General features: G+C 32.6%; 5 protein-coding genes and 1 non-coding gene across 7 annotated transcripts; 4 read left to right on the top strand and 2 right to left on the bottom strand.

The window, feature by feature from the left end:
- Nucleotides 1–735: 735 nt before the first annotated feature.
- Nucleotides 736–1,786, top strand: LOC125872631 (auxin-induced protein 22D-like). The gene is made up of 3 exons (XM_049553389.1): nt 736–979; nt 1,076–1,251; nt 1,344–1,786. Exons 1-3 carry the CDS (start codon nt 849–851, stop codon nt 1,502–1,504), a joined length of 468 nt encoding a protein of 155 aa, XP_049409346.1. The 5' UTR covers nt 736–848; the 3' UTR covers nt 1,505–1,786.
- Nucleotides 1,787–2,993: 1,207 nt separating this feature from the next.
- LOC125872630 (uncharacterized) lies at nt 2,994–8,046 on the bottom strand. Its single transcript, XM_049553387.1, has 17 exons — nt 7,925–8,046; nt 7,479–7,587; nt 7,002–7,071; nt 6,854–6,892; nt 6,663–6,780; nt 6,504–6,561; nt 5,865–5,929; nt 5,727–5,733; nt 5,549–5,609; nt 5,253–5,312; nt 5,146–5,165; nt 4,996–5,061; nt 4,606–4,773; nt 4,240–4,497; nt 3,951–4,163; nt 3,355–3,626; nt 2,994–3,140 (listed from the first exon to the last, which is right to left on the bottom strand). Exons 1-17 carry the CDS (start codon nt 8,044–8,046, stop codon nt 3,026–3,028), a joined length of 1,821 nt encoding a protein of 606 aa, XP_049409344.1. The 3' UTR covers nt 2,994–3,025.
- Nucleotides 8,047–10,792: 2,746 nt separating this feature from the next.
- LOC125872274 (3-ketoacyl-CoA synthase 11-like) lies at nt 10,793–12,108 on the top strand. The gene is made up of 2 exons (XM_049552987.1): nt 10,793–11,164; nt 11,782–12,108. The coding sequence occupies exons 1-2, from the start codon at nt 10,793–10,795 to the stop codon at nt 12,106–12,108; spliced, it is 699 nt and encodes a 232-aa protein (XP_049408944.1).
- A 1,617-nt stretch (nt 12,109–13,725) lies between these two features.
- On the top strand, nt 13,726–16,171 carry LOC125875107 (probable histone H2A variant 1). Of its 2 annotated transcripts, none has more exons than XM_049556188.1 (3): nt 13,726–13,768; nt 14,064–14,196; nt 15,728–16,171. In XM_049556188.1, exons 2-3 carry the CDS (start codon nt 14,080–14,082, stop codon nt 16,022–16,024), a joined length of 414 nt encoding a protein of 137 aa, XP_049412145.1. In that variant the 5' UTR covers nt 13,726–13,768; nt 14,064–14,079; the 3' UTR covers nt 16,025–16,171. The 2 variants fall into 2 exon arrangements, with proteins under 2 accessions (XP_049412145.1, XP_049412144.1); XM_049556187.1 differs by having other exon boundaries at nt 13,729–13,841.
- Nucleotides 16,172–19,087: 2,916 nt separating this feature from the next.
- TRNAE-UUC (transfer RNA glutamic acid (anticodon UUC)) lies at nt 19,088–19,159 on the top strand. Its single transcript has one exon. It is a non-coding gene; the product is annotated as a tRNA-Glu (tRNA).
- A 39-nt stretch (nt 19,160–19,198) lies between these two features.
- On the bottom strand, nt 19,199–21,576 carry LOC125872074 (probable protein phosphatase 2C 51). The gene is made up of 6 exons (XM_049552750.1): nt 21,300–21,576; nt 20,726–20,923; nt 20,144–20,223; nt 19,927–20,068; nt 19,610–19,784; nt 19,199–19,502 (listed from the first exon to the last, which is right to left on the bottom strand). Exons 1-6 carry the CDS (start codon nt 21,574–21,576, stop codon nt 19,199–19,201), a joined length of 1,176 nt encoding a protein of 391 aa, XP_049408707.1.
- Between the last annotated feature and the right edge of the window lie 1,559 nt (nt 21,577–23,135).

The raw sequence follows: 23,135 nt of genomic DNA, 5'->3' as shown, positions 1-23,135 counted from the left end.
TGTTCCCTTCTCTCACTTCAGTGGACTTAAATGATGTCCCTCACACCACAGACAAAGGTAGAACAACCCGTGTTCAATAGAGTCATCTACGCTTCAAACGCGCGTGTACAACACACGTCTCTTATACTCCTAAATGGCAAAGATAGTGTAGTAATTATAAATTTCGCAGTATCTTATAATTTTGCTTTAAATTTTTTAAACACTTTAACTATCTACCACTTATTTCAATGATGATATACGGTCATTTGAAGCTAATTCTTGTAAAGAAGAATGTGGGAGTACATATATATGAAAGGTTGAATACTCGATAGTTTTTTAATACTATCAGTAATTTTTATTTATACTTAAATTATGATATGTTTTTAATTGAGTTGAATCTATGTTAGAATATGTTTGTTTTCAATATTTTTTAGCGCATATTAAGTAGATAAGTTAATTAATAAAATATGTCAACTTTTTTTATTATATACATGTCAATATCAATTGGAATTTTACGTTTATTAAAGCTAATGCACATATAATTATTAAGAAGATAATATATATTAAATAATTAACTTATTTACGTAGAGATACATACTACTTTTTATCATATGTTCAGATAATCTTTTAAATTCAAATATCTATAATTGATTTGTTAGAAGCGCGTGGGTTGAAGGGGCGTGATTTTGCCATGTTATGAAATTCATGCACAAAGAGAATAAATGATGTCTCCTCTATAAAAATAAGAGTATCATTCCCTCTTTTTCCTTCATCATTCACAAGGAAACTAGCATTTTCTTCACCGGAAATATTTCAGCTTTCATCGGAAACTCACCGTCGCCGTAGATCATATCATCAAATTTGAAGAAATGGAAATGGCTGGAACAGAGCTAAGATTAGGTCTACCTGGAACAGAGCCATCATCTTCTACTTCTACTAGTAAAATTAGCAACAAAAGATCTTCATCACATATGAATAACAATGATGAACCACCACCAAAGTAAGTAGTTACGAAATACTTATTCTTAATTAAATTAATCTGTATCTTTTTTTGTTGCTAATATTAACAATTTTTTTTTGATATGACTTATTTCAGAGCACAAGTTATTGGATGGCCACCTGTTCGATCATATCGAAAGAACATTTTAGAAGCGAGCTACGTTAAAGTGAGCATGGATGGTGCGGCTTATTTAAGGAAAATTGATCTTAATATTTACAAAAGTTATCCACAATTACTCAAGGCTTTAGAGAACATGTTCAAGTGCTCTATTGGTAAGTTTTAACATATATATATTATTAAATTTGTTTTAGATAGATCTGCATTTAGTTAGAGTCTTACGAATTTTTTAATTTATAAAATTCAGAAACAGAAGGATACAATGGATGTAATTATGTACCAACTTATGAAGACAAAGATGGTGATTGGATGCTTGCTGGTGATGTACCTTGGGATATGTTCATTAATTCCTGCAGAAGGCTAAGAATTATGAAAGGATCTGAAGCTAAAGGCTTAGCAAGCCTATAGATCTGATCAGAATTCAGATATCATTCATATGTCTGATCTCGAGTTTTGAAATGTATATCTAACTCTCTATTCATATTGGATTTATCCATATCGAAAATTCTAACCGAAGCTTTAGGTTCTTCAGTTTTTGTACAACAGTTTTTTGAGTGTATAGAGAAAGTAAAGTTTGATCAACTTTTCTTGAACATAAAGTTTTTATTTTAATTTGAAGAATTTATTGTGTATTTTCAAAATAGGATATACGATTATATAAATATATGCAGAGCAAAAATATAAATTTTAGTGCAATATCAGAGAAGTTATACTCAATTGTTAATTGCTAAATTGAATACTAGAGAAGCAGCAGGTTTATTTTTGCTACTTTCCTTTTTCCTAATAATGAAGAAGAACCAAAAAAGAACAATTATAAAGAGGATTAAAACAATTCAAAAATTAAAATTGAAGATCTTATTTTATCATCGGAACAAATTCAAGAATACTTATATGAACATAACTCTTTGCTTAGCTAGAAATGTGAACAATGAAAATCATGTGCTTGGAGGGAAAAGGATTCTAAAGATAAGAGAAGTTGAATTGGTTTATACAAATATTGAGTTTGAAAACATACTTGTATATGGAATTTACAAGTCTGGTATTTTTCATGAAATTGTATCCAAATTTGTAGAGATTACTTTTTTTTTTTCATTCTTCTTTCAATGATTAGATTCTAATTTTATCGATTTTTAGGGGTTTGGTTATGTATGTATTCGTTTCATAGCTTTGTATGGCCAAATAATGATTAACATGCCTTAGATTACAAAAGTAAGTAGATTGAGTCAAAGATCGAATTCTTATTTCCCATTTTGGTGCTTAGATTTATGGTAACAAATTTATTAGGCTTCTTGTGCTAATACAAATTTCACTAGTATATATAACACAAACAAAATTGATCTAGAATTCAATATACAAAGTTCTTATGGAGCCACATTTAAAAGGCATAAAAAGACAGGTGATGTGTTGTCCAAATCAAATTTCACTAGTATATAAAAAGTTCAAATCTCTGACAGCATTTTGATAAGAACGTCGATTGAAAATACACATTGAATTTGATGACAAGTATTCATTGAGATTCTCTCATGAATATCCACTTTGAAGTTTGAAGTTTAGGGAGAAGGTTCAAAAACAGGTTAACAAATGCAGAGGAAAACTAGAGTAAGAAGCACAAAACGAAAATTACAAGTTAGAGGGAAGTAGAAGCTTTTTGCATGATTTGTATTGTAATTTGTAAGAGTAAGAGAGATTGAATATTAGTAAGTAATAGAATTACAACATCTTCAACTGTGACAACAAAGTTCATGACCTGTTGAGGTGTTCTGCCAATCCTCTGTACAGTTACGTATAAAGTATATTTCCAGTACTTCTCTTTTTTTGCATATATATATATATTCATACGTAGTCTAGCTGGGATATATTCAACCTTCAAACCCGCCCTTGATCTGCCTGCCTGCCTCCGACTTTGTAATAAAAATGGAAACCATTCAATTACTCTGATCTTCGCTGATTGCTGTACACAGGTAATGACCACCTAGGACCATGTTGCATTCTCCCGTAATAAAACACAAATATTGCAGCTATCACACAAATGGGAATTGCCCATCTGCAACACCAGACAAATGAAACTTTTACAATGTTCTCATTTCCAAGTCTAATCAACTGGTAAATTAACTAACACTAGTTGATATTTATATTGCAGTGTTTGACTAGACACAAAGTTTAAGGAAAAAGCATCCTTAAAAACTTTGCTAGAATGAAATTACAAAATGAGAAAGTGTTTGCCAAGTTGCTAGAAAAAGGTAATGACTTTATGTTACCTGTCCAAATCAAGAATAGGATTATACACAAGTGTTTCCCAAGTTGCCAGAAAATTATGCCAGACTGGATTGTAGTAAAGCGACTCAGCAGACCAAAACATCCTCGTATACGTTTCTAAGAAGATAAAGAGTATCCATGCACCAATCTCGACCAGAAAGAACTTTATAACGAACCGCCCTAACACCACCATGACAAGTGAGAAAACTACCAGCCAGTTGAACAGTCTCTGATTATATTCCTTAATGAATAGAGATTTTGACTTTCCCAACATCTGCATAATACAGACAAATACACTGTTTAGAGTAGGTTACATTAATTAAACACAACAACTGAAGACAGTAATACAAAAAATTTCATTCATGAAGTGACTTTGTCTTCTGTAGGAAAGATAATTCTTTGTAGTTGTCTGAAGTTACTGCACCTCTAGATTCTCTATGGATGGTAAAGTTTCCATTGATGGTTCGGTTCTGGATTCAGTTGTACATCCTACTTAATTGATTTTGTTTCTATTTTTTTCACTCACTTGGCTATATAAGAAATTATCTTTATGATAAAAAGCAAGGAAGAGCTAAGAAGTAATTAAGTGCGCGAAAACCTTGATCATCCGCTGTTCATAGTTGCTTTTAGAGGGTCCAACGCATTCTCTTTCAAAACTTTGGTTGCATAGGAGGAAGCCAGTGTTGAATTTGGCCATTGAAGGAAGTCTGAGGGACTGAAGTTCATCCATTTTGTCCTCGCATCTAGTATACAATGCCTCGCACAGAGTTGAGGACTGATATTCATTTGCCAACTTGATATTCTTATACACCTGCAAATACATGGAATTAAGTAAAATTTGTAGAAATGCATAATTAAAACCATGTTTGCTAATGGAAATTTTTAACCTTTTCAATCTCCTCTTCCAATTGATCGACTGATTTCCTTGCATGACGACGGCCAAAATGCTGTTCATCAAAAATTTCCATTGTTGTGTCTCTCTGCTCTTCATGAGCTTTCTGTAAAGACTCCCCTTGCATTGGTAAAACCACTTTAGCCATCTGCTCGGTGTACAGTTTTAAACACCGCTCTAGAATACCCTTGTTGAAAACCTCCACAAGGGAGCCCGTAGATGGAATCTCTCCTTGATTCAAGGCGTCAAGTATCTAATACCAATTTACCATTAAAGAGAAAAAGATTAATCAGTCTCATCAGTTCTCTCCAAAAGCAGTTAAACTAAAACCAGGAGAGTTAACAGATAAGAGATTTAACACCTGCTCAAGGAACGATACGAACTCCTTCCCATTGAGAAATTTACCCTGGACAATCTTTGGACGAACGATAGATGCAACAACTTCTTTCAATTGCTCCCTCTTCTTGACATAATCAGGATCCAGTTCAATATCTTTCATGTCACAAAGCTTTGTACGTTGAAGATGAGGCTGCAGAAGAGCTAAGAGTGGTGATGCACATTCCAAGTTCTAATAGGAAAAACGCTTAACTGACAAGAAATCAAGTTTGCTACAATATCCTCAGCGTGCATTAACAATGAAGAAGTAGAAGAAGATATTTGAGCAAATCCAACTCAACTATTGTCATTGCAGCAAGTTGTGCATTACAAAATCAAGAAGAAAAGATTGATGCATAGCAAAGGTAAGTCATACTTGTGGTAAGCTAAAGGCTGTGCTATTGTCGCCCATTACTGCTAATGAATCTCGAATCTGATTCACCTGATATAATGAACAGCAACAAGTAAAATATATCTATTTATGCAAGTATCTTTATAATTTGCATAATGCAATCCATAAAGGTACCTTATCAATATTTTTGTCACCTGCAGAAACAAAAAGTGTAAACTATAATCAACTATTCAATAGATTCCAAAGTTACTATATGTCCAAATAAAGATAAGCTAACCAACCATCACTATTAGGGACTCGTCGTAGAGCTTCGTTGACCATTTCTTGCACAGATTTTCCTTCTGTTAATAATACAAGGTTAGACAGTTTCCAAGAGAAGGAATAGGAGACCAACAAAAGGCACCTCGGTGCTAGTCAGAGGAAAAATGACCATACTATAACAGAGTGCTTAGTACCTAAACATATGTTTAAAAGTTTTAGGTAATTTCTGCAATCAGAGGTTATATTCCATAAATACACGACATTCGCATTAATGAATGCAGTTATGAACATATATGGCATCTTTTTCTCTACTTACGTAGAAAATCACGCTGGATAAGCCATAGGAGTTTTGCTGGTTCGAAAGCAACGTCTTGCCCCTACACAACAGCAACCTCATAAACATGTCACTTTTCTTGTTAATTAAGGATCTGATTCTTCCTTTATTTCTTTGTCCCTTTTTGTTGAGTTGAAATAAATCAAAGATATATACTTACCTTCACTCTGGGTTCCAGGGAGAGCGATAAACATGGATGAAACAACGGGGTCAGAAAAGAATCTTCTGTGAATAACTTAGAACACAAAAAGTCCTATGTGAAACTAGAAACTTTTGAAACAACTGGTTAGAATTGAACCTTCCATAGAACTCTTCAGCAAGTTCAATGGCAAATGATAGTCGCGATATGTCAGCTTCACGGATCTAAAACACAAAACAAACACACAAAACATAATTAAGGAAGCCGCTCTTGCTTGTAGGCCAATATGCGAGTACTATATAAGCTGCCGCCCATAGAGTCACAACCTGAACCATATTAAGATAAGTTACCGGTGTTCAATCTATATATTAGACAAGAATATATCGAGCACAAACTGCTTAGTACAATCAATTCTTGTGTTAACTTTTGCATGCATATGTGCTGGCCGCACACGTGAATTACATGAATCATGAATAGAACATTTTGATCATATGATTTTGCATCAGCTAACACACTCTTTATAACAAAGAAATGTATATCTAACTCAACCAATTTATATATTGCCAAATGCAACAGAGCTTGAAGGAGACTCTAGATGAGTACTTCTATTTATTAACTGTTCTCAACAGAAACTATCCTTATTAAATCAGTCAACATTCATGGATAACCAACAGCTAATTCTTTTTTCTGTTGCAATAGAGCATGAAAAACTAAAAGGCATATGTTGTTAATACAAGTAAAATATAACATAAACACTCGAAAATAAAGAGAGTAAAAGTCATAAACAGAGTAACAAACCATCTCAGGTAGATTATATATAAGCACGGAACTCAGAACAGTTGCAAGGGAAAAAATCCTGAACAACAAAGAATAGAAAACATGACTAGTTGTGGAAATGTTCTTTAACAAAAATAAAATTATTGTGGAAATATATTCTCTCGGGACTTCCCATATTACCGATCATCATATACATTTGACTTTCCAACACTTTCAAAACCTTCAGTGTCAAGGTAGAAAACAGAAGTTTTAACTCCATTGATGTCCAACTCTATTGGAGTACCCCAAACCCATATTCCTGGAAGAAGAGGGAAACGGAATGTTAAATAATGTCTATATCTCCTTAGTACCGACAGCCCTTGCATACGCACCTTTTGTCTTAGTATCACGCATATGCCCAACACCAAAACCTGTAAGCGTAGAGCTCCAAAAATCAATAGCTTATGAAAATGCACGAAAACAGCAATGTAACAAGTAAAAGCACAATTGCAAAGTTAAATGCAAGTCTTGAGGATTCACCTTCATTACAAGAGAGGGAAAGGAGCTGATTAAGGAGGAACGATTTTCCTGAACGATATGGACCAATCACCTGGTCAAATTCTACCATCAATGTTATAATAAACAAGTATAGCTGTTTAACAAAATGCATCTGCCCAGTGCCTAACTAATTTAATACTCCCTCCGTTTCAAAAAGATTGGTCTGATTTGACTTGGCACAAAGTTTAAGAAATTAAAGAAACTTTTGAATCTTGTGGTCCTAAATTAAAGTTATGTCAAATGTACAAAATTGCCCTTAATCTTGTGGTCTTAAACATGACACGTGGAAAACAAAAAAAAGTAAAATGTTACCAAAAAAAGAAAAAGATCATTTTTTTGAAACTGACTAAAAAGGAAAGGAAGTCATTCTTTATGAAACGGAGGGAGTAACTCAAATCAAATTTCAAATATCTTTTTGTCTTATTCGTGCTGAAACAAAATAGATAATGCAAGACTTACAGCGACAGCTGCAATGGGTGTTGTTATCCTCTCTATTGCCTCAAGTCCTTCTCTCGCAAGGGCAAGGCGAAGTTTTGTGTGACCAGAATCAGGCTCTACAATGGGAAACCTGTCAATAGCAATATCTAGAAACATCAGAAGCAACATTAATACAAAGATAGCAAAAACAATTATCTCTATATGTAGAAAATGCTGAAACAAAAGTGAAGTTTGATGAGACAACATGCATAGACAGTTCCTCCAAAACAAAAAATGCCGAAATAAATAAAAACAACCTACTAAACTTTGAAGCATTTCATGCTCAACAAACATTAGTGGTCCATGCATAATACAGAGTTTTTTAAAAGCGTATTATACATACAATAAGGCACTTCAAGAAGATCATAAGGAACAGGACAAAGTAAATACATGCACAAATTAAAGGGTATGTAAGTAAAAATGCTTACGGTTGATGAAAATTATCAAAGGAAAAAGACCCAGGTACCAAAACACATAAAATGAAGGAGAAAAGAGTGATTCCATAAAAAAGCTTCATTCTTGATGTTGGGTAGAGGTAAAAAACCAACATTTAATTTAAAGAAAAAAGAAGCGTACGTGGGATGATAGGAAAAAGAAGAAGCCATGTCGGATGGTGCAGGTTAAGGATCATCCACTATCTTTTCTTGCTATTCTTCTGGGGTTTCACAAAACACCAAAATTGGAGATTCTTGCCGCCCAAATAAGGATACCACATGCATGTATAATAATTTTAGGATAAAGATATAAGATTATACTATTGTCTTTTTTATTTAAGGTACTAGTTAGTCCTAATCATTTATATACTGATTGAATTAGAATAATCTTTTTTGAAATGATTATTTCTAAATAACTTATTCTTAACGAACAAATCCTAACAGACATTTTATTAAGATGACTTTGCTTCTAAGTTGGACCAAGGTTAACCAATTTATTATTTCAATTTCAAAAGTTAAATCGTTGAATTTTAATTGTAAATTCAGATAGGATGAATTTTAAAATTTAAAAGATATTATACAAATTGGGTAAAGAAATTAGTACGTGATATATTTTGTGATTATATATTGACAGCATAAATTTTGAGAGAAAAATAAAATACTTTACCATAGTCCGTATGTTAAAATATATTAAAATACAATTAAATAAAATTTATTTAAAAAGTTATCGGTGTAATTTTCCAATATGTTAATTTATCACATCGCTATATTTCATTTTAAGTATGTCTCTTTAGTTAACATTTTTCCATAATTAAAAAAAATGATTGGACTAATACAACAAAAATCATGAAAAAATGTAGGGTAAATCATATAAATATGCAATTATGAAAAAATGTTTATTATCTATGGCAATATCATATTTCTAACTAAATATAATAATTTTTTGGAATTAGAAAAATTGTACAGTCTGTCTATCGAAAAAGATGAAATTTACGAAACTGTATTGCAAACTATATCGTTATAAACTATATCGAATAAATAAAATCAATTGCGATACAGTTTCGTAAACTTCATCTTTTTCGAGTTTCAATCTAATATTTCTCCTAAAATCAATTCTAAACTTAACCAAATTCTCTTAAAATTGAGATATAAACTTCAAACGATATTTTCAATTATTTGTTGGAACAACCTATCCAAAGTAACCACAAATTCTTAAAACTCAAATAATGAATTCAAAATTTGAAGCTTTATAATGACCATCAATGGTGAACTCTTGTTATTGTAGTTTTAGAGATTTGATATTCTCGCTTGAGCACATGATTTTATACAAATTCTCAGTCTATCTATTCCTCTTCTCTTCGTATTTTTGGATTAAAATAGCGCAATATGGGTAAATATATTGATTTGAAGATAGTTTTTAGATGAAAATTTCAATGAAGAAGAATAATAAAAAGAAGAAGAAGAAGAAAGTAGGAAGAGAAAAAATGACAGAAAAAGAGGTGAAGATAGCTGTACAATTTTATTTTATTTTTTAAATTGCTATATTTAGTTAAAAATATTACTCCCTCCGTCCACAATTAATTGTCATGGTTTCCTTTTTTAGAGTCAAACAATAAGAACTTTGACCAACATTTTACGATGTATATTTTCATCATATTGATATGCAAAAAATTGCAACTTATAGTACATTTTGTATAGTTTTTGAATATCTATTTTTTTTAAAAAAAAATATCGAATTAATGTAATCTAATTTAACTTTAAAAATTAGTCAAATTGACTTTCGAAAAGCGCAACATGACAAATAAAAGTGGACAAAGGGAGTATAGTATATTGCCGATGATAAATATTTTTTTAGTATTACATTTTTATGTAATTTACCCAAAGCTAAATGGGCTTGAAATTCTGTGGAACTTAAAGCTTATTTGTTGGGCTAAAACCAACAATATTTGCTCCAAATATGATGATTATCTTCTTTTTTCCTATTTGAAGTGAGGTGGGTGTTTTTCAATTTTTGAAAAGAAATGATAAGGGAAATATTCAATAAAAAAAGTGATTATATCTTTATATAAAATATAAATAAAGGATACTTTTCCTAATTACCTGCTTTGCTTTCATTTGTTTAGCTTGATTTTCTTTTTTAGTTTATCTCAAAAAGACTATAACAATTTTGTAATTTCAATTTTTCCGCCATGCATGTTTAGGCCACAAAATTAAGTAACATCTTAATATATTTTATATATATTTAATTTACTATTAGAAGATTCAATAATTATTTTTACTTTCTTAAACAATGAGGAAAAAACTTATTTTTTCAAGTGGTGGTTAAATGAAAAAGTGAAATAAAAGGTTTGGAATTTAATGATAGGTAGGTCATTTTGCTTCTATGTCAGAACCACCTGTCTAACCAAAAAAGTCCAAAATATTTATTTCCTCAGCCACTATATAGTACTCCAGCAGTGTAAACATATAGAAATTTCACATTGTTATTAAACATACATACCTACTTACATATTTATTTATATAGAAAAAATCAAATAATGTTTGTATACCTACAAACCTTATTTTTCTATAAATAAATGCTTGAAAGGGTAGTTGATAACCAAACTCCTATATAAGTAGTAGTACAATATATCATTTGGCATACATCCATTTTCATTCAAAATGTCTATTTCCCAACCAATCCTAGAATTCCCTATCATGATCATGTGGTTAATATTTTTGGTATTAATTTTCATATGGGGTCTAAGGATTAATATCATAAAGAAGCCTTCACAAAAAGTTTTCTTGATAGATTTTGCATGTTACAAGCCCCTTGCCTCACAAATGTGCACCAAAGAAAAAACACTAGAAATAGCCAAATCAATGGGGAATTACTCTGAAGAAATATTAGATAAAATGAGAATGTCTATGGACAAAGTTGGACTTGGTGACTCCACTTATTTGCCAAAGACTTTGCTTACAAACTCCCCAAATTTATGTTTGGAGACTTCACTAAAAGAAGCCGAAGATGTTATGTTTGGATCATTGGATATACTGTTTGAAAAGACAAAAATTGATCCAAAAGATGTTGGTATACTGATTGTTAATTGTTCTGTTTTTGATCCAGTTCCATCCCTGTCTTGTATGATAGTGAATCATTATAAAATGAATGAGAATGTTTTAAGCTATAATCTTGGTGGAATGGGTTGCACTGCTGGATTATTGGCCGTCCGTCTTGCAAATCAATTGCTTCAGGTCAGATTTGTGTTACTCAACACAACGCTAGCTCACTTTCCTTCATCGTAATTTTTGTGACCTATATATGCAATTTATATAGCATAGTTGTTTATTTATTATAGAAAAATGAAATATAAATTTGTTTTACATATATAGTCAATAATTTGTGCATGAAAGCACATATGCTCTAATTTTAAGTACAGAGAACACTTCACACTGTTGCTACTTCGGCAACGATCAATCCAAGATAATATCAAATTGCACTTTTCGCGTAGGGGGAGCCGCGATTCTACTCTCTAATCATCCATCACATAGAAGAAATTCGTGCAAGTACGAGCTCCTACATGATGTTCATTGTCATGGAGCAAGTACTTCAGATCGTTCATATAAATCAGTTTTCCTAGAAGAAGACGACCATGGTCTCATTGGAGTTTCCATAACTAAAGATCTCTTAATTGCAGCAACTCATGCCATAGAAATCAACCTTACTTCACTAGCTCCATTTATCCTTCCCTTATCTGAAAAACTTCTTTTTTTGAAAAATTTCATCTATCAGACGAAAAAAGTACGTACCAAATTTCACTAAAATTGATCATTTTTTTCCACACGTTGGAGGGTTACCAGTACTGAATCAGTTGCAGAAAAAATTGGGATTTAGTGATTTAGCTATGGAAGCTTCGAAAATTTCATTGAGAAGATTTGGGAATACTTCTAGTAGCTCAATTTGGTACATATTGGCTTATGCAGAGACTAAGGGAAGAATAAAGAAAGGTGATAAAATATGGCAAATGGCTTTCGGGTCGGGTTTTAAATGTAGCAGTGTGATTTGGCGTACAATAAGGAACGTCGATACGAATGACATGAAAAATCCATGGAAAGAAGAGAGTGATGCTCTAATTGATCTCGATTTGGACATCAATGCGCCAGCCCATGACTATTTCCAACCACCTAAATCAACCTAACTTATGTAAGGTTTTATCATTGTCCTTCCATTAAATAAATTGAGTCATCATTAATAAGATATTTAACTCACAAATTTTCTGTTGATAATTACTACTAAATTGTTTTGATTTTATTTCATATCAAGAGGAACCAACTACTATGATGTGCACACAACAACTACCTTAATACTAGTCTAATAATTAATACATGTACGATGCTGAAAACATATGTTGGCCTCCAATTTTCTATCTTCACTTTGATATTTTTAATGCATTTAACTCTGGATCTTATATATCCGGCCATAATATTTATCTCCTACCTAAGTGTGTTGACTTTACAAAATTTGTAAGCAAAAATAAATTATATGATGTACTAAGTTCTAATTATAATCGTTGTCTTTTTTCACTACAAATTAATAGAAAATTTATGTTATAAAATATGATTTTCTAATTTTCATTCTGATTGAACTAGCTCACTAGGAAAAATACTCATTATGAAAAATAGATTCTCATTGAAATATTAGAAAAATTTCTAATTTTTCGTGTAAAATATAGAGTATTAGGAATAACAACTGAACATTTTTTGATGGAAAATTTCAATGAAAAAATAGTAACTTTTAAGAAGTGATATTTGTCATTTTTGCTAAAATATACCCTTGTTGTTCATTTCTACTTGTCCATATTAAAAACATATTTTCACTTTTTGCATATTAAAAAACATATTTTTTTTTTCATGTTTTACCCTCAATATTAATCATGTGAGTATTTATTTTCAAATCATTTTCAAGACCTAAAACTACATTAGTTATATGTATATTGTATCAAAATTATTGTTTAGTTCAAAGTGGACAAGTAAAAATGATCAGAGGAGAGTAGTAAAAAATTATTTTCCACGTCTGTTTGGTTTTCATCCAATATCCCATTTTGGGACATTTGTTTAATAAATGTTTTATTTCTTACTATGTCCCTAATTACTTGTCCACTTCTTTTTTAGTTGTCCCTAATTACTTGTCCATTTTGACAAATCAAGAAATGACATTTTTTTTAACCTATTATACCCTCAATTAATTACTTTGAAAAAGGTAAATTTTTTTGAAAATCTTAATTTTTTAATTCATCTACTTCAAAATTAATAGGAGTAAAATAGTAAACTCACTATGTCAATAATTGTTTTGTTAATAGGTGTTCCAATTCAAAAATGAACAAGTAATTAGGGACAGAAAGAGTATAATTTAAAGACACTTTAAATTATCATAATCTTTCTTCGAAACAAACAAAAAATCTATTAAGAAAATATTAAACCACATTCTTATAATATAAAATTATGACGAGCGTTAGTTGACAATCTAATAGAGTATTAAGATTGAAAACAGTAGGAGCAAAACAATCATTAGACCAAAATGTAAAATAATTCAAAAGTATAATTTATCTCGAGTTTACATTTGCATAATTTTTGAAAAATAAAAAACAATTTCTAAATCTAAATGAAAAGGACATGTACGTGGTTGGATTTGGGCCATAGGTTTACTAACCATTTGTCAGGCCCAATCATTGAGGGTAAACTAGTAATTTAACGAAAATTTGAAATTGAAAAGAAAGTAAAAAATTTCAGAATTCCCACCAAAAAGAGTTTGGCAATAAATCAAACAGTTTTACAGATCTACACACAATACAAACAAAGGTACTTTCGTCTTCCCGAATCTCTCATCTCATCAGTTTTATTGCATTTCTGGGAAAATTTAGCAGAAAATCAGGTGACGCTAAAGGCCGATCTATGAATTAAGTGTAGTCAGTCATAACTAGTTTTCTTTCGATTTTGAAAATTAGCGTGTTTTCAACAGTTTACACGGTCTATAGTTTGAGATTTTTGTAACCATGATGTTTAGAAGTTGAATATAGGTGAGTACCTTTTTTCCCTTGTGAGATTGAAGACTAAATTGAGGAACTGATACCTGGCTTTTACTGTGTTGGTGTAGTTTTGAAATAAGGAAAATGGCAGGAAAAGGAGGGAAAGGGCTAGTGGCGGGGAAGACAACAGCTGCAGCGGCTGCCAACAAGGAGAAAGACAAGAAAAAGCCAATCTCTCGTTCATCTCGTGCGGGTCTGCAGGTAATACATAATTTTGGTCTTTATTAAGAGCAGATCTTGTTTGATTTTTATTGAATCTGAAATGACTATATGATCTACCCAAAATATGATGACACGACCACCAACAATAGCATAGTCAATGTAGTCCCACGGTGAGGTGAAGGTAGGAAGTAAGCATAACTTATTTTTACCTTTGTGGTTACTGGGTAGGGAGGCTTTATCTAATAGACCATTGGCAAAACACCAAGCAAATTAAACTTGAGATAGTAGCACAAATTGGAGATTAAGAAACTATGCCGTTACTAACTACTACTTGTACCAATAGAAAGAGAAGAGATGAGGCTAGCCCCGTCTCTCCCACATATAGTGGGACTACTAACCGATTACTCTACTTCTTGATCTATGTACCTTTCTATCCTGTCTAATCAATTATCCTTAGTTCTTCAGTCTACCTTTACCTCTCCCAACTTTTGCTATACCCATTATTTCCTTGTTTTGTATAATTTCATTTCTACTTACATCCATTTCATATTCGTCTTCTTTTATACATTCAACTATTGACAACCTCTTAAATCTTGGTGGTACATTCTTATCACACAGTACCTTGTATGCAAGCCTCTATTACCCAGCTCACTATAATATGATGTATGCCATCATCATTAGTATCTTTGCCTTCTTGTGTTATGGACCTAAGATACTTGGAGCTTGTTCTTATTGGTATGATTTGTGCATCAATCTTCACTTCTACATCCGTCTCGTGCGTTGTCATTGAATTTCCACTCCAAGTAATCTAAGGTCTGTTATTGAATTTGTACTCGTCTCCAAGTCTTGCGTAACCTGAACTTTTAGACTCTAAGATCTGTCTCCAAAAGTTCTAGGCTATTGTTAACTCCAAGGCACGTTTTATCAAACAATACCACGTTATCAGCAAATTACACACACCACAACACCAATGCTATCAAAAGGAAGCAAAAAACTCAAAAAAAGCTCTAAGGTTCATTGGCGCTTTAAGTGTGAGGTGCAAATAAAACATGAGCTTTAATGAAAAAGGCATAACCTCCATTAGCTAATTGAGAACAAAATATTTGTTCCATAAGCAAATATAATCTTCTTCAATGTTTTAATCAATAAGCTTACGGATGTAATTAACATTATAGTAGGTCTTAAATTCAGTCGGGGAATATTTGAAGATCAGCATCTTATGATCATAAACATGGCCTCAACGATGTATAATTGCAACAAAGTGAATTACCATAAAAAGGTGTCTCATTCCAAGCCATATACTATCGCATAGGATGCGACTGGTGCTGGTGTTGCAGACACTTCAAAAATGCACACATAAAAAACAAACTAGGATGCATCTTACTCTTTTGGGACCTTGAATTTTTTGGATTCATCAAATACTTTTAGGGGTGGCATCATTTTTTGATCTATTAGCTGTAAAAAGTGCATAACATTTAAACTCTCTAGAATGATTTATGGTTTTTTCTTTTCTCCAGAACCCTCCTACTATTTTGATATAATTGTTTTGACATATTTGGGGGGATTTTAGTTTCCAGTGGGAAGAATTCACCGTCAGCTCAAGACCAGAACCTCTGCCCATGGCAGGGTTGGAGCAACAGCAGCTGTTTACTCTGCTGCAATTCTGGAGTACCTGACTGCAGAGGTTCTTGAATTAGCTGGTAATGCAAGCAAGGATCTTAAAGTGAAGAGAATCACTCCCAGGCACTTGCAACTGGCCATTCGTGGAGATGAGGAGCTTGACACCCTTATCAAAGGTACCATTGCTGGTGGTGGTGTCATCCCTCACATTCACAAGTCCCTCATAAACAAAACCACCAAAGAGTGAAATTCTCCTCTCCTGTGTTATCTTAGATGTATCTTGACTAATAACATCGCCTGTGCTTATGTTTTTTTCCTCTTTATCTGGGTTGACTAATGACAGCACTGTTGGTTGTGTTTGATTAGAATAACTTATCTGATGTAATGAACATATTAGTTTGATGTTTTCATTTTGTTGGTCTTAGTTGGTATGTGGCTTGTTGATGCCTGTATGACACTATCAGTTTTCAATGCAGTGGCTGCCAAAGTTTGTGTGTATTAAGCTGACACATCTGTTTACAAACTTTATATTTGAGAATGTGTCTAGGCATTTAGAATTTTTACTCTACTTAGGGAAGAAGTACTGGAAGAGCAGTGCTGTTTAAGGTCATCTGTATTGTTACCAAGGAATGAAGAATGTGATGTGGGGTGATCTTTATCTGTATTGGTTTTTGAGAGCTTTAGTTTCTAATCTTTGTAGTTTTGCAAAGAAAGAATCAGCGTAATCGAGAACTTACGTTTCTTTTCTATAATCATAACTTTGGTATAAAAATCCTACTTACAAGTTTCAAGTAGCTTCATCAATATCAAGTTCTGATGATGTGTGGACCAATTGATAAACATGTCTGAATTCTAATTTGATATTTTGGATTAGATAATGAAAAGGACAAGATCAAACAAAATGGAAGGAAGGTTTCTTGAAAACAAAGAATACATGATTAATAATTCGTGATGGCATCAACAGGTGAGGCTGCCACATGATCTGATCTTTCCTCATATTATATTTGAACTAAAAAGGGAAGTTTAGATCATGCTGGCAGCTTCAACTGATAGTGCTGCACGGTGTAAGTAGTGGTGGAGCTAGAAATTCTAACAAGAGAATTTATCTGTAAGTTTAATTGCCCTGCCCGAGTTGTATAAATAGGCCAGGGTTCAGAATTGACGTGGATGGGAAGGACCAAGGAGATGTATTTATACAAGTTAAGTCTAAGTACTTTAGGATATTGGAAGTGGTCCACGCTGTGATTAGTGATGGAACCATAATTTTTCATAAAAGAAGTAAACATATGAATAAACTAAAAGGATTCAACACATACTATATAAATAAACAATAATTTTAATCTTATATATACAATGCCATATATTGGGTTGTGACAATAATATTTATGTTTGATACGATAAGTGACTCTTAGAAAGTCCCTTTTTCATTTCCTTATAAGGAGATGGAAGGTGAGAAATCAGTGTTTCCATTTTTGCACATATTTATTCTTTGTCAGTTACTTATATAAATAGATATTTATTAAGATACATCCATGGTTTCTCTTATACAACTACTTCAATACACAAACATATGTAAATTATTGGAGTCTGATCTGTAAAGGAAAAAAGAAATAGAAGAAATTAAGGGGAATAAAGTGAAAAGTTATTAATTAGTGATTTTGATGTTAATTAGTTTTGATTCCTTTGTTTGGTTTTGAGAAGATGGCAACCAATAGATTAATGAAGAATCACCCAATTTTGATTGAAGTTTCCCATACTACTAAAAAATAATAATTTATATGGGTGCTCTTCATCTAGAAGAAATAAGAAATATTTCAATGCAATTCGGTTTCATACTTATGTAGTAGTATAGGGGAACTATTCCAATTTCGGTGAAGTTACAAATTAGAAGAGCTCGAAATTTTCTGATTGAATCATGATACAAATTATAAAGGAGAAAAAAGATCGACTAATCATTCTATGATGAATTTTGTGTACATAACGGGTATACACTACAATAATAGTCTAACAACTAAGCATCAATCTAGTGAAAGAAAAAATGGAGTTGAAGTTAATTTATGCACCAATAGTGTATATTTACTGTTGACCTATCGAAAAAAAGAAATTAAATATCTTTCCTCTATACACAGGCCTTGGAACAGCGCCTTATGATGTGAAATGCAACTATGCAAGTGTCTTGTCTTTGTCAACGTAAGATGCTACTTTCTATAATTGTATCAACAACAATATATTCATTATTATAATTTCACAAGTTGAGTCTGGGGAGAATAGAACGTAGGCAGACCTTTGTGAAGTACAAAAATCATTTTTGATAGATTGTCAGCTCAAAAGCAAAGTATGAGAGGAGGAATTTGCTAGCCCCGTGGTTCCCTATATAAGGCGCGACAATACTCCATTAGCTACTAATCTTGGACATCTACACTTTTTTCTCCAAGGAGTTGGAGTGTCCGAAAAGTATAGTGATTAGTTAATTGTTGAGTAGTACGTACTCAAATGAGCTTTTGCAGAAAATTGGAGTCCAAGCAATTTCATTTGCATGCGTACTCAAATCACTATTTCATTGTTCTTTCTACTCTTGGGATAGGCAATTATTTCTCAAGCTAGTTGAATTGAAATAATGATTGTATTCTTTATTTTTATGTTTGAATTGTGAGATTATCTAATTTTAATACCCTTAATTTTAACTTTTGAATGAATATAGTAATTCGAATCAACAATTTTACATAAGATTTAGATTCGTGACCAAATGTTTGAACTTTTTTTCTGCAAAGTCAAGAGGAATAAATAAGTTATAAAAAGGTGGTTCAAGATTGAAGAGAAAAAAAAAACAGAAAGAAGTCATGACGACCACACATGGAAAAGTGAATAAATATAATTGGAGTCAAAGATTACTTAGACAGTGATTTTGCTGTTTCTCAGTCTTACTAACTTTTAGTTTCATAGTATATAATTGAAGAATATAATATATATATATATATATATATATATAATATAATGTGTCGAGGTATATATGCTACTTTTGAACCGTTGAATCTCAAAAGAGGAAGGAGTGGGTGTGAGAGCATGAACTAATAATTATGATGATCAATAATATTGATTCCTCTTCTCTTTTGTGAGTGAGGATTTTTCACCGAGGGGTTCAAAATAAGAAAAAGTCATGGTATATATAAGTAAATAATTTTAATCATGTAAAAATAGTGTAAATACAGTAGATTAATTTTTCATTTGGGAATATATGTCCAATCACTATGAAGTTACTCTTTTCTCATTTGGTACTTATGAGTCCTTAAGCACAAGTCCAACAATTAGCTCCATTGTCGTCCAGCGGTTAGGATATCTGGCTTTCACCCAGGAGACCCGGGTTCGATTCCCGGCAATGGAACTTTTTGATACTTGATGAAGGCTTAGAAATGAAGAAATTTTATATCTGTTGTTTGTAATCAAGTGAAGGGGATTCTTGTCTCAATAGAATCACAATAACAGACAAGTTATCACCACTACCTTTACTAAATGCATTGTGGACAATGCAGTCTGCTAAAGAGGATGGACAGGAGGACGAGTCGATAGATGTCTTGTTCTCCTTATCATGTCCATCGTGTAAAATATCACAGACATCCTGGGGACTCATTCTTTCAAATATGCCATCGGATCCTATCACCACATACCAGTCTTCAGTTGACAAACGTCTCCAACCTGTGACCTCTGGTTCAGCAATAATTCCATATCTAGAAATACCAAAAGAAAGTAGATTAAGAACAAATGCCCTCTGCTTGCTACCTTGTGTTTATAGAATTCAAAGACTGTTGAGCATGTCAAAGAGTTGAAGATGCACCTTTTCAAACGAATATCACCAATAGACCGTGAGACAGCCAATATACCATTGACACGAGGCACGCCAACAACAAGGACAACCCCACCAGCTGCTTCAATTCTAGCCTTTTCATCATCCCTATCAGGATGGTGATCTTTCGTTAGTTCCTCAGCTTGAAGTCTTGTGATCAAATCACCTGAGATATTCAAGCAGAAAAGAGAGAGTAAAAGAACCGTAAGAAAAAGGACACGTGGTGACAAATAACAGGCATTATAGCTGTGAGCAACAATGTGATAATCAATAGAGTTTTAACGAACAATAGTCAGAAGCCTTTAAACCTTCATTTTCCTGATCAAAATGAGTTTTCCTCGAGCATATGAGGGCTTTTGAATCACCCAGGTTACCAACTAATATCTGCCCATTCATCCAAAGAACAACTATTGCAGTTGATCCAGAAATGTAGTCATTCTTCAAAGCTTCCTGCATATAGAAATTGATTTGAAAATTGGAAGGGAAGGTTAGGAAAGCAACAAACACAAGGAGATCTGTATGTGCCTGTGTAAACTCTGAATCTATGTCTTGGATTGTTCTCAAGAGGGCTTTCTCTAGAATTCCAAGTGTCGCCTCATCATCAACTACATATAATGCCCCATTAGAACTGTGTAAACATCAAGATATCAATACTTGCGCTGTCAAGAGTAGATTAATAGGTATAAATGGCTTTCTCTAATAGTTTGAAATGCATACGAAGTGTATAAATTCTTTTCATTAATGTATGGTTATTAACTAGTACGTAAATGCAATGAATGATTTGAGGCCGAGAAATGAAGAAGATGCAAAACACAACCATAAAACACATGTATGATGTGACTGTATAAGGTGAAAAATAATTCCTATATATCTAAGTGGTAGACTCATAAGGAAAAGTGGAAAACCATCGGAGGTGCTTAAAGGATTCCCAAAGTTGCAAGGGAATGAGGATCTCCATTTAGGAAGTTAAAACAAGTTAGAGGTGTTTCATATCATTTATACGACAACGGTCAGATCGGGGGTTTGACAAGATACTGATGAAGAAAATAACTAGAGATACTAACCAATCGAAAAATATTCTAAATTTCCATAGGACAAGTTACAGACCTTTGAATTTCAAGCTATTTTGACCTGCTTCTTCATGCTCTTTACTGTGTGAAAAGAGATTCTTGTATGTGTTGAAAACAACATGCAATAGAAAGTAATCAAAGAATTTCTGAGAAGCCATCTCACTTGCTTCCTTGCCTCCATGTCCATCAAACACTGCCGCTATACCCACACTAGCTTCTTCCACACCATCTTTACCTAGTGATCATGCAGAAAAAGATGAGCATCACAAACCAAGAACTTCACAACAACAACAAACCCAGTGTAATCCCACAAGTGGTGTCTGGAGAGGGTAGTGTTTACGCAAACCTTACTCCTACCTCGGGGGGAACTTCACTAAACTATATAATTTGTTTTGACGTCTTCAGTATCGTTTACAACTACACGACTGACCATCATAATGTCTACAACATTTGGACTTCGTCTGAAGACTTTTCTACACTTAACAGAGTTTGAGAAAGATACATTGCTAAAAAGTCCAAGTTAAGTATAAGAAATACGAAAGACAATAGCTGCATCTCTTTCATAACAATTAGATATGTGAATAAGGCAAGAGGTTAGAGTTTGAAACTACCTAAAACAGGAACAGTAACGCGAGGATAGCATGTCATACGATCTTCTTGGTATTTCCTACGCCCCTGATGCGTAGCTATAAGGCAATTATCTGTTCCATTTTTAATAGCAGTAGAAAAATCCCACAGCTGACATTCAGGCGAGTTGAAAACTGCTGAAGCACCACCCTCATCATAGGCCATCATACAAGATACTGAGACCTCATATGCACAACTCGAGCAAAGAAATGTTACTAAGAGAAATGCTACCTTTTCTCCTTCCATTGAAAACTCTGCCATAAAAACCAAGCCTTAATGACACAATATTTTGATCCAACTGTTCATTTTTGAGTCCATTACCAATGGCGGAGCCAGGAATTCAAAAAAATAATAATCTTACGGCTAACGAGATTCAACAACTTATACATAGTCAGTATATATAATCTAAATTCAACTTGCTATATGCAAAGCAAAACGAAAAGAAAAAGGGAAACACAGAACAAAACATAACAGTTCTTCCTTGGAAATAGTTTCTGAAGGAAAAAAGAATTTCATGGTTAATATTTTCCTTCACACCAAAAATACCAAGTATTATTTTCGATTAATTACTCACATACTCATAACAAAGAGAGACAGAAAACCTTGGTGAAAATACACAGATGAACAAACAAGATTTAACTCAATTTGGTAACAAGCAGTTTAATTAGCATTAAATTTGATGAAATATAACGAAATTATTAAATCCGTGCATAGATTACCATAAATGAAGGTACCAATCTTGCATCGTTTGTGCGATTATGGGATTGAGAAAATTCAATTTCCTGACTGAGTTGCAAAAACTCAGCTGGAGAGGGCCGGGTAGTAAACTACTTGGCCCAATATACCCTTTTATGGAAATCTTTCGAAATTCTACACAAATCTCATAGTGTTAAAAGTTAATTACAATCTATTTCAAGTCTTTTCCAAATTACAAAAGTTCCTTAAAATACGTCCCAAAATGCTCAGATACATCACGTTTCGGATTCCGATACATCTCTCAACGTCTTGCTACATCGCATCTCAATTTCGGATACATCACTCAAAATTCCGATACATCACGTAAAATAATGTATCCGACTAATACATCACGTAAAGTGATGTATCCAAGAATAGGAGATAGTGAGAATTTTTGTAATATTTTCAATGGTAGGGAATTTTAGAGACTACAGTAAAATAATTTGGGTATTTAGGTAAGTTTTCAAAATAAAAATACTTCGATTGATTTTTTTATATAAATATTTACATTAATTAGCTATGGTTAAATTATACATCAATATTTACTTGGCACACACCTTAAGAAACAATAAATAATAGGGATAGTGTTACAATATTACCCTTTGAATATATTTTATCCCATTTAAGCAAAATTTATCTAAATACACAACTTATTTTTTTCAAAATAAAAATACTCCGACTGATTTTTATATAAATATTTACTTTAATTAGCTATGGTTAAATTATACTTCACTATTTACTTGGCACACACCTTAAGAAACAATCAATAATAGGGATATTGTTACAATATTACCCTTTGAATATATTTTATTCCATTTAAGCAAAATTTATCTAAATACACAACTTATTTTACCATATTCTCTAAAATTCCCTACCATTTGAAAAAAATACATACTCTCTTCTATTTTCGGATACATCACTTTACATGATGTATCGGGACGTATGTAGTGTATCGTGACATTGAGTGATGTATCCGATATCGAAACGTTATGTATCGGGACGTCGAACGATGTATTCAAAACCGGGACACAATGTATCGGAAACAATTTGGGATGTATATGGATTCCATCAAATTTAAAAGATTT

The sequence above is a fragment of the Solanum stenotomum genome, chromosome 8, assembly GCF_019186545.1.
Source record: "Solanum stenotomum isolate F172 chromosome 8, ASM1918654v1, whole genome shotgun sequence".
Lineage (NCBI taxonomy): Eukaryota > Viridiplantae > Streptophyta > Magnoliopsida > Solanales > Solanaceae > Solanum > Solanum stenotomum.
The sequence above is the reverse complement of the archived record's forward strand: the minus strand, read 5'-3'. Positions and strand labels throughout refer to the sequence as shown.